Raw genomic sequence first — 14,940 nt, 5'->3', positions numbered from 1 at the left:
CAAGCAGCACAAGCAAAATTGATTAAAAAAACCCATTAGCATTCATCCGATACACTGACAGGTGAAAGGCTGAGGAAAAACACAACCTTCAAACATGATTACTAATGTTAGTTACTATCAAGTAAGAGTTTGAACTATTTTATACAAAAGATGATGAAAGAAGCCATCACTGGTGAAAAGCATTTGGCAGGTGAATGCAGATGTTAAAAATATCAAAAGGAAAACGGTAAACAGGTTATGTAATTCTAGAATGTTTTCTTTGACAAACAGCCAAGCTGAACAGAGACGAGTTCTATTTTCAATCCATCTGAAATGATAGCCACAACCAAACAGTGATAAAGCAGGTTACAAAAACTCACAGATGAGATTGCAACAAAATAAAAATTACAGAGAATCAGAACCAAAAAAAAAAACCAAACAGTTTATTTTCTGTTGAAGAAGATGAGATCACGACTAAGATTTAGACCCTGGTCATCAAGTACCCATTGTGAGGGCAAACCACTAAGCTATTATCAGAGAGCTCAGGTGACATTACATATAAAGCTTCACAAAATTGTTCTCCTTCCTTGCAAGGCCACTCTTTTAGCAGCTTTATCCTGAAATGAGTATTTCTGAGTAAGAAGATTAAATAGTGGGACAGCGCCGTACCACCTCACTTAAATGCTTTTAGAGCATAAAGGTTTTCACTAATGGATAACCTGTTTAATCAGTTGAAAAAAATATGGTTTAAAATTTTGAATCTCCGGCTATTTGTTTCTATACCGTTTGGAAATGGCTTCTATACTGCTCGTGGGCCGTGAACATACTCACCTTCAAAACTATTTATAATTTGACACACTGCAAGCTCCACAGTGCCTAATAGGAGATTGAGCCCCGATTACAGAACCAGAGGATTACTCACTGGTACCCAGAAAGTCAGAGGAGTTGCTCTTTGGAAAACCAAAGAGAGAAACAAGAGAAAGCCAAGAGAGCTCTGGCTGACTAATTCCAGCCTTATACCAGGAGTGCTTTAAAGACCTCTCACTGTGGCAAATCTTACTCAGATAAAAAGAAGACAGTTTCTTCTCACAGGTTTTAAACTAAATAAACTGTTAAGAAAAAGGAGTACAGTGTGCTTAAAAGCATAAATATTTCTGTATTTGTTATACTTGCCCAATGTAATAAAAAATACAAGTGGCTTTACTAAGAAACTCATAAAAATTAAAGTTTTGCTCTGTATGTAACCTCTTTTATTGTTTGAGGTTATTAATGTATATCTTTAGCAAGCATCCTTTTCTCCTGCCAGCTTTTGCTTTAAGAGAGCACACACACCATTCTTAACCTTTCAGGGATTGTATGCAGAGCAGTCCAATATTCAGTCCAGGTAACTTACACAAGTGGTACATGATGCTTAAATACATCTGTTTAACTGACACTAAGGATGGATTGAAGCGAAGCAACTCACAGTTCTGTCAGGGAAGTTGTGATTAAGGGTAAATAAATAAGAAGTAAATGCCACCACTGCTGAGTAAGAAAAAGAATACCTGCTGTGACAGACTGCCTTCAGTCTTCGGCCTCACCTCAGGAACTTTAACAGATTTGCTGCACAACACGATTAGAAATTGACTAATCACAAATGCTCACATTGAACTAAATGGAAAGACATATTACAAATTGGGTATGAAAAAGAAATAAAAATGAAACTATAGAGAAAGGAAAATGGATATGATATGATAATTCAGATACCTCACAGTGTACAATTAACAGGAGGAGAAATAGTAAGGAAATTCCATGAATACTATGGCAAACACAGTAAATGTACTCTATCTGCACTGAAAGTATCTGTTTATGCAGCACTATATGTGAAATAATTTTTTCAGGCAGTGTAAGTTGTTTACAGCTTATCAATAACAGAAAGATGTTTTTAAGTGAATACAATTTTATGGTGAAGTAGACAAGCACATACTGTGTATAAAACAGTTCTTTTATATAAAACCAAACATCTGTTTGTTTGCACATGTGTTTTTTCTATGATACAGATTAACATTTACAAAATACATTTTTGGATTTGTGCACGTTCATGCGCATAGCATGCCTGTTTTTGAGCCAGGTTTTGAGCAAAATTCCTCCATGTGCAATACTAAATGAGAAACTGTAGTCATTGGAAAGCTATTTCCCAATAATATTTTAGATTTTTCCTGTCTTTAATATTAACTAGTCAGTAGCATGCACAGAATATGGGACAAGCTTTTTATTTGGAAAAATGTGGGTATTAATGGTCATACCATTGCTGTTTCTGAACCAATTTGCACCCAATTTGGAACACAAGTACATCAGAGGGTAAAATAATTACATACACACTCAAGAACACATGTTGTATGCATTTTCTATACCTGCAACCTGAAAAAGTGAAAAATACAACCCTGATATTAGATACTGGCTCTTGATGGGAAAACTAGAAAACTGTTTTCTAAAAGCCATGCAGTAATGTTTAAAACCAACATTACCATTACAGATCAAATGGATACTATGATAACAGGTAGACAAGAAAACCTTGTCAACAGAGGCAAGAGGATTAACCACATATTCCATTCTCTGAGGATGGAGAGCTGGAGATTTTTTAACAACCGAGAGACTTTCTGCAAGTAAGACTTCCATTGTACCAGTACATGTCCCAGTTACATATGGCAATAAAGTTCCAGTTCAAGTTCAATGAGAAATATTATATCTTTAACTTTACTGTAATGTTCACACATAACTTTTTATAAAATTAGAAATTGGTCTTCCTGGATAACATTCTATACCTGAACTAGTAGGTTTTGCGTGACAAATACAACGCCCTGGTTATTTTGAACTTTTCTTCTAGTCTTTTGTTTTGAAAAGAATTCAGACACATTACTGTAACCGTGCAAGTCTGAAAGAGACTATTACACGCTGTTGCACACCTCTGCAATTTCCTGTATCAAGTTAGAGGTGACACTGTGGGAATAGTTCAAGTATACAGTTTCCTTGGTTAGCAATTTTGTGTAATTATCAACATACTAAGGTGTGGTGCATGGCAAATTAACAGCAAGCAGCACTGGCTCTGAGTTAAAGCATGGGAGCATTTTTCTAACATGCAGACATTGCTTAGGTTTCATAATCAGAAGGGTTCTGAAAATACAGTAGTTAGTATTAAGTCAGTAATTTACTTTCTGTGTAGAAAAGTGTGAGTGCAAATAACTAAGTAACTTAATCTAGTAAAAACAAATAACAGTCCATATTTCCTTTGTGATCTGCACCTCTCTGTACTAACTCTACAATATATAAATGCATAAGGTAGTTCAGAAGATGTCGATATAAGTATCTCTCACCCTGTACCAATACTGTGACAAAATCTAGACTTATTTTAAAGATCTTTCCTGCAAAAATAATATTTTTATCGCTAGTAACACTGAAATTTTACCAAGTAGAAAAAACACATACCAAGCAGGGTGATTTGTCCATAGAACATTTTAAGATTTTAAGATTTTAATGGGATCTTTAAAACTGTGATACTGAAAAGCCTGTAATTAGCTTTTACAAATTGAATGCAAGTTCTGTGTACCAGTCAGTAAAACTATGTAGTATACCTTTTTTCTTTTTCACATAAATATGTGGAAAAAAGTAGTGTCAGACTAATCTCTACTTCAACAGAAAAAATAAAAACCTTGAATATAACAATTCTTTTTTTAAAAAAATTAAACATGCATTTAAAGTTGCAGATGTTCAGCAACCTCAATTGAAAATATTATATAAATGCAAAGTACTGTACAAGTCAAAATGCTTCAAAAATCAAACTGCATCAAAGCCAAAGGCATGTGAACAAAGCAATTATAAAAAACTCAATGAAACATTGTAAAAAATATTTTACAAATATTGTAAAAAATGCATGATATTCTCTGTTTAAGATATGTTATGACAGACACACTCATAGGCTGCACTTTGTAGATGTGTATGTACAACTAACTTTATAAATGCAACTAGGATAAACGGTGGCCAGAATGAAGTTAGCTTACATCTGAATTTTTGCTGGGTTTTTTAATACTGATATGATTTTTTTATGCATACCATTGTACTGTTATTATGAAAGTGTCTAACAGGGATTTAAAAATATATACAGCATACTTTACATTGCAAATTCAAGTCAAACAGCCCTACCTAAATCCATAGCTTTTGTATCTACAATTAGCACAAACAAGAACACCAAGTACATGGCAAGACTACCAGGGGCATTGTTCACTAAATACAATAGCTTTGGTTAGTGCTTAATAGTGGGTGGAGCACAAATCTTAAAATGTTGTCAACATTATACTGTGTAGTGATATCACATTTGACAAAAAACAAGCTGAGGGCATTATGGACCATCCTACTCCCTACATGTCTGTATGTTTTAATACCTGTGTAGTATATGATGTATTTCTCAAAACAAATGCATTTAACAAAATACCACTGAAACAATAAAAAGGCAAACTGAAGAAATTAGAGAGCACTGTTTTAAAAGAATCTGTTGATTGCTACCTGGCCTGATAATAAAAAAAAGAATCAATGAAGAGAAGGTTGTGTCTTGAAATCTGTGTCTTGGTTTGTCTTTTAATGAATTAAATCCATGCAGCTCTCAATGCTTTTTTGTATATATCAAAGAAGAGAATAAAATTACTCTAAAACATAAAAATTAACCAATCTAGGTAGAGTAAATACCCATTTTCATAAGATGAAGAACAGTCATTTTAAAACCAGCAATACCTATGAACACAGTACAATGAGATGTTTTGCATTCCTAATGTTTGTAAAATAAGGCACTTTTTCATTCTAAGAGAACAGTAGTTGTGTTTTGGTTTATTCAATCAGAAAAGTTTATTGTGGCATAAATACTTGACTAAAACTTTCTTTCTACATCTTTCCACAAGTTTCAAGATACTGAAATTATGGAGACCTTTGCCACAGTGGTAAACTTTAAAAGATAACTTACAGGAGGTACAAAACTCAAGTGTCTCATGCTTTCTTTTTATGTTATCTGAAATCTGGGACAAATATGTAGCCAGGTGATGAGGTACTTTCAGTCAATGAAAATTCCCAAGGCAGTCCCAGTGAACATCACACAAGCAAGACTGGATTCTTTTTAAGGAATTTAACTTAACTTTAACTTAAGTTGGAAAGGAAAAATGTGGTATGTGGAATTTCTAAATTTTTTTACTGATGCCACATTACTTTTCTCTGTAATTTGCTTAGATCCTTAATGAATGTGATGGAGGGATGAAATCTGTCTAGATTATTTGGCATTACTCACCTACCTGAAGGAACAGAGGCCTAGCTGTGAATTAGGGAGTTGTTGCCTGTAGATGAGGAGGCAGGAGGGATGCAAAAGAGGTACGCAGGGGTGCGAGGCTAATATACATAGGCAAGTGGACGTATACCTTCCTCCAAAACCTCTGGCATAAACTCCACATGACTGAGTGGGTCAGGTGGCGTGAGTACCAGGTGCAGTGCTTCAAACCCTTTCTGGTCCCAGCACCAGAGTGGAAGGGAACTGAGTGCCCCACCTAATTAAATCTAGATGAGAACAGTGGTTCTGTTGCTCTGTACCCAATGAAAGAAGCAGACATTTCTGAAAGTATAAAGCTCTTCTGCGTCACTCCACTCGATAAACAACACAGCTGACAATCAGTTGTACAATGTCTCCCTGCAGAACATTACACATGCTCAAATGAGAAATTCCATGAAAACAGTTAAGTTGTAATGCGTGTTTTCCTGTTATTGTTTTGTCTAACGTGTTTTGTATCCTGTGAAATGTGCTTTGAGCAGCTCTCTTGTGCTGCTTCAATTGTTGTACAATGCTATCAAACACAAAGAATTCCTGCAAAGCTGAATTTGTTTAATTTCTTGTAAAAATCCTTTCTAAAACTCAGTGAATAATCTTAATTAAAATGCCATGATCTGCAATACTTGAATACTTTTTAGCATTGCAGAAAATAACATGGAAATGAAAATAATTTACAGTCTTGTATTAAGAAAGACATAATGAAAATAACCTTTGTGAATGGCAAATTCTAAATTGATTATACGTCTCCCCTTATTTCTGGCTATTTAATCAAATTAAGTATAATTAGGGAACAGCTTCCTCTTACTATATGTGCTGTTTATTATGATCTTATTGCTAAGAAAGAATGAAAATAAAAACAATATAATCCCATGTCTCCTAAGGCTAATGTACCACATCAGTTACACTACAGATCTAAAAAATTAATTGTTGATTAACAAATTTCCTTAATGTACCAAATATGGATCCTGCTATTTTAAAAAATGTTCTTACTCTTCTTTCTTAATGAGGACATTCTGAGAATATTCTAAACTTTTATGATTAGCAGGGCCTCGTGAAATAAAGGCAGGGCAGTAGGCTGATGTGGGTCAAATTCTAAAATGATATTTAACAATTTTCAAAATTGTGTCAAAGATAGAGTTAACAAGAGCATAAAGACAGCTGTCAGCTGGGGATCATAAGCTTTTTAAAAACGTAAAAACCAAAATTCAGGCACATAAGACAAAGTTCCATGAAACACAGATCAAATGGATACTATGTTATTCTCTGTGCACCTACTGTACATACCATTTACTGCACTAGGACTCCATAAAAGAAAGGTTACAATTGAGGAACCATCTAGTCTGTCCAGTAGTTTGCAGCAAAGCATCACGTCCGACATTTTCTTGAAAGTTACCAGGGTACTGGCTTCAACAGCATGACTTGTTACACACTCCCACAACCCTTTGCATATTACACATAATAAATCTATTCTTTTGTCAAAGAACTGTCCCTTCATAAACACAACAAACAAGCAATTATTTTCTTTCTTTTCATCCCTCTCCTTTTTTTCACACACAAGCTACACAAGTTCTCTCACAGCCAGGATTTCAATGAGGTTCGTCATCTGGAAAGCGGGTGTAATGAAATGAAGTTCCCCAGGGAATTAGGAAACAAAGCTCTGTGTTCTTGGGTTTCACCTGTGACTCAATTAATTTCTAAACCTGTGGCGGACTGGATGAGGCGCTACTTACATAAAGAGGCACTTCTTTGCTGCTCAACTCCATTCTTTCAGCATCTGTAAAGACAAGGAAGGAGCACACACTCAATCTAATGACAAGAGAGAAGTAAGGTTTGCCACTGCTGTAGGTTGCAATAAAGCAGAAGGGCAGGACAGTAATTTCTTTGCAAACAAACAAAATCCAATCACATTTGATCATTCTTTATAAAAAGTAAAACTCTCTTTGATAAAGATTTAAAAAAATGATAAATGTACAGTATCTTTTAAAAGTAACTTGTTTTTTTCCCTCAGAAAAACTAACATACAATCTCCACATAAGATTGTAATAAATTCTGGAAGGTCTGGCCACCTCATCTTTGAACATCCCTCCTAACCCATTTAATTCACTTCATCACTGGATTTATACTGGTACGCTGTACAGTTCTCTCCCCACATCCCATAACATATGAGTGTGTATTTTCTTTTCTTTTTTATAAATGGATATGATGCTTCTGTATTTTGAAAGATGGATATGCTGCAAACTTTCAAGTTATTTTTAGAAGCAAATAAAAAGAACAATAAAATGTCTCTTGGTAAATATTTTATCTAACTATAAAATAAAGCTTGGAAATCAAGGTATGGCAGTTTTCACAACAGCCTCTTACCCTCGTAGTTCCACAATCCTTGTATTTCTGCTCCATGTCGCTTAATATACAGTATAACAATGTAGAGCAGAAAATGTACTACAAGTCAGTGATAAATTAATTCATTTTTTAGGAATAGAAGTGTTTAAAACAACTAAAAGAACAGGGTGCAGTGCAGCTTTAGATTAAAAAAATGGTTCTGATCATTAAAAAAAAGAAAGAAGATTTGCTTAAGGGGCCTAATGAATATCAGCAGTCTCACTTTGTCAGCATTTTCATCTGTTGTCAAAAAACTTGCTCAACATGGTTTTACTTCAAAACTCAGCCAATAACACAAAGCCCTGAAGATGACAGACAGCTTAATGATCCGTTCTCAAGCAAGCTGAAACACGACATGTTTATTAGAACTGAATTATCCTTTTCTATCCGTTTTTCTAAAATAAACTGTTTCTTTCCGTATTGAGCACACTGTTCATTCAACACTCTGTGCTAAAGAGATTAAGAAAATGGTATGCAAATGGTCAGTGAACTTTTGTTCCACAGTTGTTTTAACTTAAGGAGATAAGCAAAATGATGCAGTTGGTCACTAAACTACCCTCTCATGTTTCTAAACCAGCTTTTAAACCTAACCGCGTACAACTTTGGTGGTCTGGGTATACTGTTGCTTTAAGTGACTGTCAATTGTATAAAGAAAATGTATCCAAGCTGCGACATTGGCATTGCTGTGAAGTAGCAGAGGAAGCAACACACAAAACTGTTGTTGTGATTTCTCTGCAGCTTACAGACTACAACTGCTGTAAACATTAATGAACAACACTTCCAGCTTCAGTATTTGTTCCTACTGGAAGTGAAAAAAAGGCTACAAGAAACATAACTTGTATAACTTGTATAACGATTTCCAAAAATAAATGCTTGCACCTTAAATAAAAGCAAAGTGAACCTGCACAGTAGTATTTATATTGTACTGCACAGTGAGCCCTTGACTAGAGAAGAAAGCTTAAATAATTCATTGTGTTTTGTTTCTGATCTGTCTTATTGATAAACCTACCCTGAATGTTTTGATTTTACAAACTGGAAAGAAGAGATACTGTAGCTACAAAGCTGAAAGAGGCAGCAAACAGCATGTTCTGATCAGCCTTTTATGAAGATCCTGTTGCTAACACGCCCTAAGATTCATAAGATACTGTACATATGTAGCCAAAAACAGACTCAGGCCACCACTTCTCTGCATACCCTATTTGTTTTGTAATGTATATAATCTTTTGAACAAAATTCTGAAAGGCTAGCATATCGAGGAGAGTGGGTAAAAGGCTGGATTGTTTAATACGAAATGCTATCCTCAAAAGCTTTGGTCTGTTCCAATTTTCCTTTATTATTTTTACTGCTATTTGCTTCACACAGCAGACTTCAAACTGCTTCCTGTTTCATGAATAGGCATTTGATTTGTCATAAGCTCGCCTATTTCACCTCTAAACAAGAGACAAAAGACACAATTTTGCACATATAGGAAACATGAGATGAAAAACAAGGCATTAGTTACCATTTAAGGCCTATTCATTTTTATGAGGCAGTGAATACAAAACTGCTGTCACTTAGTACTTTGCATGGGTAAAGTAATATTTTTTCTCGAGATAAATCTATTTTAAGAAATAATTTCAGGGTGTTCCATTAAAAGGAATATTTATCTCTTAATACCCTGTGTGCCTCCAGGTATTTAATAGATAGTATTATAGTATTAATGGCATTTATAAATGTGATATCTATCAATGCTTTTGACATCAGGATAAAACAAAACTTCACCTGAAGAACTGATCTTCTTTCTTCTGTAGCACAGAGAACAGTATGTTACAAAAGTGTTGTCGTTTTTATAGCTCAGATTCTATCTTGATTATTCTATAAATAATGAGGTTTGCAAACAACAGATTAGGCACGATGACCTTGTCACAAAGAAAATCAGGACACGAAAAAGAAAAACAAGTTCCCAATGTTTTCTGTAAACAACTCCACTGCTATTACCCATTGCCAGACCTAGTCTTCCTGTATCCAATGGAGGCCTTAATTGATCGGCCCTCACTTCCTGCAGGAACACAGTAACATCAACATTCTTCATCAAGCTGCATTACAGAGACATGTTGACTCAGAATAAAAGTGGAGTCTCTATTCTTCTGCTGTCACCCAGCCCATTTTATTTTATTGCTGTCTTCATCAGTATATCCTTAGTTTTAGAACATTAAACCTCCTAGAATGTACTGAAACCATTTTATAGATGATAATAGATGCTTTAAGAAAAGAGTTACCAGCATTTTAGCAAATATTCATCTTGACAGTAAATATCTTGATAGTTACCAGTAAATATTGACTTTTTGCACATATTTAAACAATAAAGAAATTGTGAAGGTTTTGAAAATATGAAGATGCTGTACATACAGTACATGTAATACATATATCCTTTATGAATAATGAATATGTGAAAATTAATTAATAAAATGAATAATGAATCGTGAAAACAAAACTTGTACATATTAAAGGGATTCAGATTCACTCTAAATAAAGGCAAAATAATACAAAATACATGCATTAAAAAATACAAAAATAATTGGTACAGTATTGCCTTGTGCAAACAACTTTCCATAATGCAAATAAATAACTTTTTTAAACTTATTTAATAAAAAGCAAGAAAGTAAATACATGACAATATATAGGATTTCCAGCTTTGTACTTTGATTTGTTTTAGTCACGTTACACATGATATTCTGTTAAAGCAAGCTGCACATCTTTAAAAGTCTTGAAATAATTGCCCCAGTCCAACATCATTATGATTCTTTTGTTTACAGGATGTCTTTGAAGAGTATGCAATTTATACCAACTGTTTATAATGCAAACTATTTAAATCTGTATTCTGCCTGTAAACGGTATCCCAGTCATTTACACATCAGCTTTCCAATAGTTCCAATAGTTTCCTGTTCCAATAGTGACAATATACTTCAAATCTGGAATTGCATGTAAAGCCTTGTGGAATGTTTTGTCAGTATTGATACTACATAAAATTACACATTAAGATGCATATCCCCGTGCAACTAGTACTGTGTAAAACATAAAGTATTCTTGCTTCTGTATTTCATAAGGAAATGAATGAAAATGTGGTATTAAAAGAAAACTGTTCACAGATGGCCACGAGGTATAGCATAATGTAGCATAATCGTAACCCTGCGCAGTCTAATTCATAATTTAGGCATTCTCTAAGACAGGATTACTTCTCATGCCACGTAACTATGAGTGTTAATGTGTATGACTTGCATTACTTATAATATTACAACAAAGTGTAATGAAGTCCACAAATACAAACATTTCTTCTCAGGTACATACAGTAGTATTAACATGGACAATGATTCTGTTTCTCATGAAAATGACATTTTTAGATTATCTGAAAAAACAACCAAGTTAATTTCTACACGCTTATTTTTGTATTATATTATTAGTTGCCAGAGTCATCTAAAACTGACACTGGTGCTCCTGTTATACCTCAGTCTAGACCAAACCACATAAAAATGAACATTTCAGATGACAGCAGATATAAAACACTCGAGGAGTTGGCAGTTGGTACCAATTAAGGGCTCCACTGAGGAACTGAGAGCCCATCTATAATGAAAGCATTGCATTTGCGATGCTCTCACTCCGTCACTCTGTATGTGCAGAACAAGATCACACCCTACGCTGCACTGTCACTCCAGGCCATCATTCAACCTGTGATATAATTTACGATGCCCACATTAATTAACCAGAAACAACAGACGGGGTACTCCCCAGTGTTGACTGGCACAATCCATTTGGATCTGTACTTGACAGCCCCCACCACCACACCACACCCCCTTATTTCCTTCACTTCATCATGCCGGAGTCACTCTTTCGACATTCCATTACAATAACTCACTAGCTACCATTTTCACCATCCAAAAAGGAAATATTTCCAGACATGAAATAGCTGAATGCAGAGGCCTATTGTACTGTATCTCCACTTAGCATTTTATACAACCTTTTACATGGCAGACACCTCTTTGTTAAGTTTGGAATGAACCCTGCGCTTTTTATAATAATTTCAATGTGTTTGCCATGAAGTGTATTATGGTCTCAAATCCACCTGCTCATTGCTGCATATCCTCTCAGCAACAAATGGCTTTTAATACTTCACACTTAATCAGTAGCACAAATCTAATTCCAACACAGCTTTATTCCATCATTTTCCACTAGTTATTCCAGTTTGATTAAAGTACCAAATTTTACTGCTGGATTCATGGAAGCACATTTTTCTTATTTGCTTGAAATGAAATGGAAATAAGCTTCCTTAGTTCATGTAAATGATGCTGGGCAGATGGAATTTCCTGTGTTCTTATACAAAGCAGCACTGTATAGTTTACAACAAGAGCATTTCACAACATAGAACAATAAGCATAAACATGATCATTTTTTTCTCCTCCTCTTCACAGCTCAAACTGACTTCAGAAGATAATCTTCCCCTTCAGTTCTGCTGAATTTCATCCATACTTAAAATTTGGATTTTCAAAATTAGATAAGTATGTATCAATCTTCAATATGGTCATCTTCATTCACACTCTTTTTTTATTTCCACTGATTGTTTTTCTGTTTACACCCTCACAAAGCTTCATTCACACATCTATTTCTTCACTGCAGGTTGAGGATTAAGATTTTTTTATCACTTATCATTTTTAATAAAAATAATTTACAGTTGAACTATCATATTTAGCTTCTAAAAGCAATTAATTTGTTAAACAACAGCCTCGCAGTAAAAGCATTATCTGTAAAGGCTAATACAGGAACTACTTTTCAATTGCAATATTGTTTGAACCTATTCAGACACATGATATTGTCTCAAAGAGATAACATAAGCAGAAAATAGTGAGATAGCCAGGCCAAGATTCACAGATTCCAGGCTTAGTACAGGTGCAGTTCATTTTTAGATAATTTTTAAGACATGTTAAATACTAAGGAAAAGCTTAGGAAACCCTAATAGATTGAGGATTCATTAGCCTTCTCCGTCCCAAAGGTCATCATCAAAGTGCAATTAGCTTAGAATTTCTAGATGAGCTGCTACAAGCCACATTATTAGCACAGTATGTAGAGAAGCAAATGATTGAGTTTACAATCAAGGATTGATGGTTAGCCACAAATAAAATCACACACTGACAAGAAATTTCACAATTATAAACTAGTATAGATTTAAAAATAAATCACTATTCATATTTTAATAAAGCTACATTACCTCTCCACAGAGGAATTTATAACCGACTCCACTAAACAAGAATGAGCTCCGAACAACTATTTTCTGGGGGTATTGTAGTGTTTCAAAAAGTTCAATAAAATGCAATAGGGTGATCAGTACTGTCAGCTATTGATTTTCCAGATCACGTGATACAACATCAAAAGGCAAAATAGCCATTCCATCCTTTTTGTGCCAATTGCAATCAATAAAAGCACTTCTCAAACTAAAGTCTGCTAGAAATGTTTACTATAGGGACCGATTTAAGGCTACAATTCACAATCCATCACATTTATCTTTTTTACATGCTTGTCACCAAATTATTTTTTAAATACGTGAAGCAGAACACTCACTGTTCTCCAGTTCAATATTTATTCAAATATATATAGTGTTGGCTGGTATATTGTTACTGCAATCAGCAAGACTTTTTTGGAGAAAGGGCTACCAAAGACATCTCATCTCTTAATCTCAGTATATTAACATTTATCTATAAAATGGATGCATTTTCCAAAATGGGATCCTTTATGTGTGAAGGACTTAAGAAATACATCATTAATACTCGTTATAGAAACACATTGAGATTGAGGTTTGCTTTGCTAATCTTATGGTTTTGCTTAAATTCTGCGCCAAGCAGGATAATATACAGTGTCTATTTTTGCAGTTAGTTTGGTGTCTCAAATCATTACAAAGTCAAGCTGTGCTCTCGTCTACCTGAAAATATGTTTAACGCTCAAAAAAGTACTCTGCATATCAAACTACATTCTGTATTGTAGCTGTCATGTACTTTAAATATACAATTAGTTTCCCCCTCTCGTTAGTTACTTTACTTTTACTTTTACTTTTTTCACTGAACAGTCTGAACCAGCCGTGTACAGTGCGTGCAAACTCAGATGAAGCGCTCACAACGCTTTTCCTACTCTGCCCTCATTACAGCGTTGCAAACTAAACTAAACACTAAAAAAACGGCACATTACCTCAAATCCAAGAGCCAATGAAACCTGTTTGCGTTACGACGGAGCAGGGGAATCAGGGCTCCAGCATCCTTGTCTCTTTGGCAGGTACAAATACAACAAAAAAAAGCCTTAAAGTTGTTTAAAAAAATAAACTTTGACAGTAAAATACTGTATCCCCGTCGTATTGGTGTATTTTGAGTAAAATGCACGGGAGCATTAAAAGTGCAGAATGTCTACCCATTGAGTGCGGGCAGTGCCTGTATGTTCTCAGAGGTTCCCTTAGTCCTGTTCTGCGGCTCTCGCCCCCCTCCGGATCCCAGGCGCTGCGAATGAACTGGGGAGTCTACCCAGCCACACAAGGCAACTGGCAGGTCACATGGAAAGCCGCAGACGAACAGCGTCACGTGTTCGCATAGAAACCTGGCTTTGTACAGCAGAAAGGCGACGACAGCAGGTTAACTCCTTGACTTCTGCAGGTGTGCCCGGGAAAAGGAGAATGTGCAAGTGCGAAAAAGTGCGGACACGAAAATACAACTGTTCAGTCAAATCATGTTTTGTTTGTCTCATGCCTAGCACCTCAGGTGCCGCGCAGTTCAAATTTCCATAGAAACATTAAAAGCAAAAAAATAGAAAGCACAAAAATGTAGTTAAAAAAAGACTATAATTACTTACAATAGTAGTACAGAGAGGTCAGCTTTAACCACGTTTTTAAAAAGTATTTACTAGCTCCACAGTTCAGGTGCATAGAGTAAAGCACATCCTTAGTTCGCAGCGTGGTTATTGATAAAAACAGCTGATGCTAAATAGACTGCACAAATAAAGCGTGTAAAAAGTTGTGAAACCGCTACTGAGTACGTACTTGTTGTGTGTGAGGCTTATTAACTTTCCACTGAGATCTTAAAAGCTGTTTTGTATTTTACAGGTAACCAGTCCAATGATCGTAACACAGAGGTGACAGAATTTGACTTGGATTTTTAACAAAACAAAAACAGCGCTGTTTTGCTCAAACTGAAATCTAAATGATTAAGATATCAAAGCTTTTAGAATCCCAG

At 35.1% G+C, this 14,940-nt stretch overlaps 1 protein-coding gene across 6 annotated transcripts in view; it reads right to left on the bottom strand.

Annotated features, from left to right (window-relative positions):
* The window catches only part of arhgef28a (Rho guanine nucleotide exchange factor (GEF) 28a), a 124,148-nt gene extending 109,906 nt beyond the window's left edge, over window positions 1–14,242 (bottom strand). For 4 of the 6 annotated variants that reach the window (XM_015339200.2, XM_015339215.2, XM_015339219.2 and 1 more), the window contains exons 1-2: window positions 13,910–14,242; window positions 7,051–7,094 (exon numbers count right to left, since the gene is read on the bottom strand). In XM_015339200.2, coding sequence (XP_015194686.2) covers window positions 7,051–7,083 — 33 coding nt within the window. In that variant the 5' untranslated portion in view covers window positions 7,084–7,094; window positions 13,910–14,242. The remainder of the gene's footprint in view (window positions 1–7,050; window positions 7,095–13,909) is intronic. The other 2 variants (XM_015339208.2, XM_015339223.2) reach the window with 2 other exon arrangements.
* Between the last annotated feature and the right edge of the window lie 698 nt (window positions 14,243–14,940).

The sequence above is a fragment of the Lepisosteus oculatus genome, chromosome 3 (genome assembly GCF_040954835.1).
Source record: "Lepisosteus oculatus isolate fLepOcu1 chromosome 3, fLepOcu1.hap2, whole genome shotgun sequence".
Classification (NCBI taxonomy): domain Eukaryota; kingdom Metazoa; phylum Chordata; class Actinopteri; order Semionotiformes; family Lepisosteidae; genus Lepisosteus; species Lepisosteus oculatus.
Note: the sequence above shows the minus strand (reverse complement) of the source record. Positions and strands in the feature narration are given on the sequence as shown.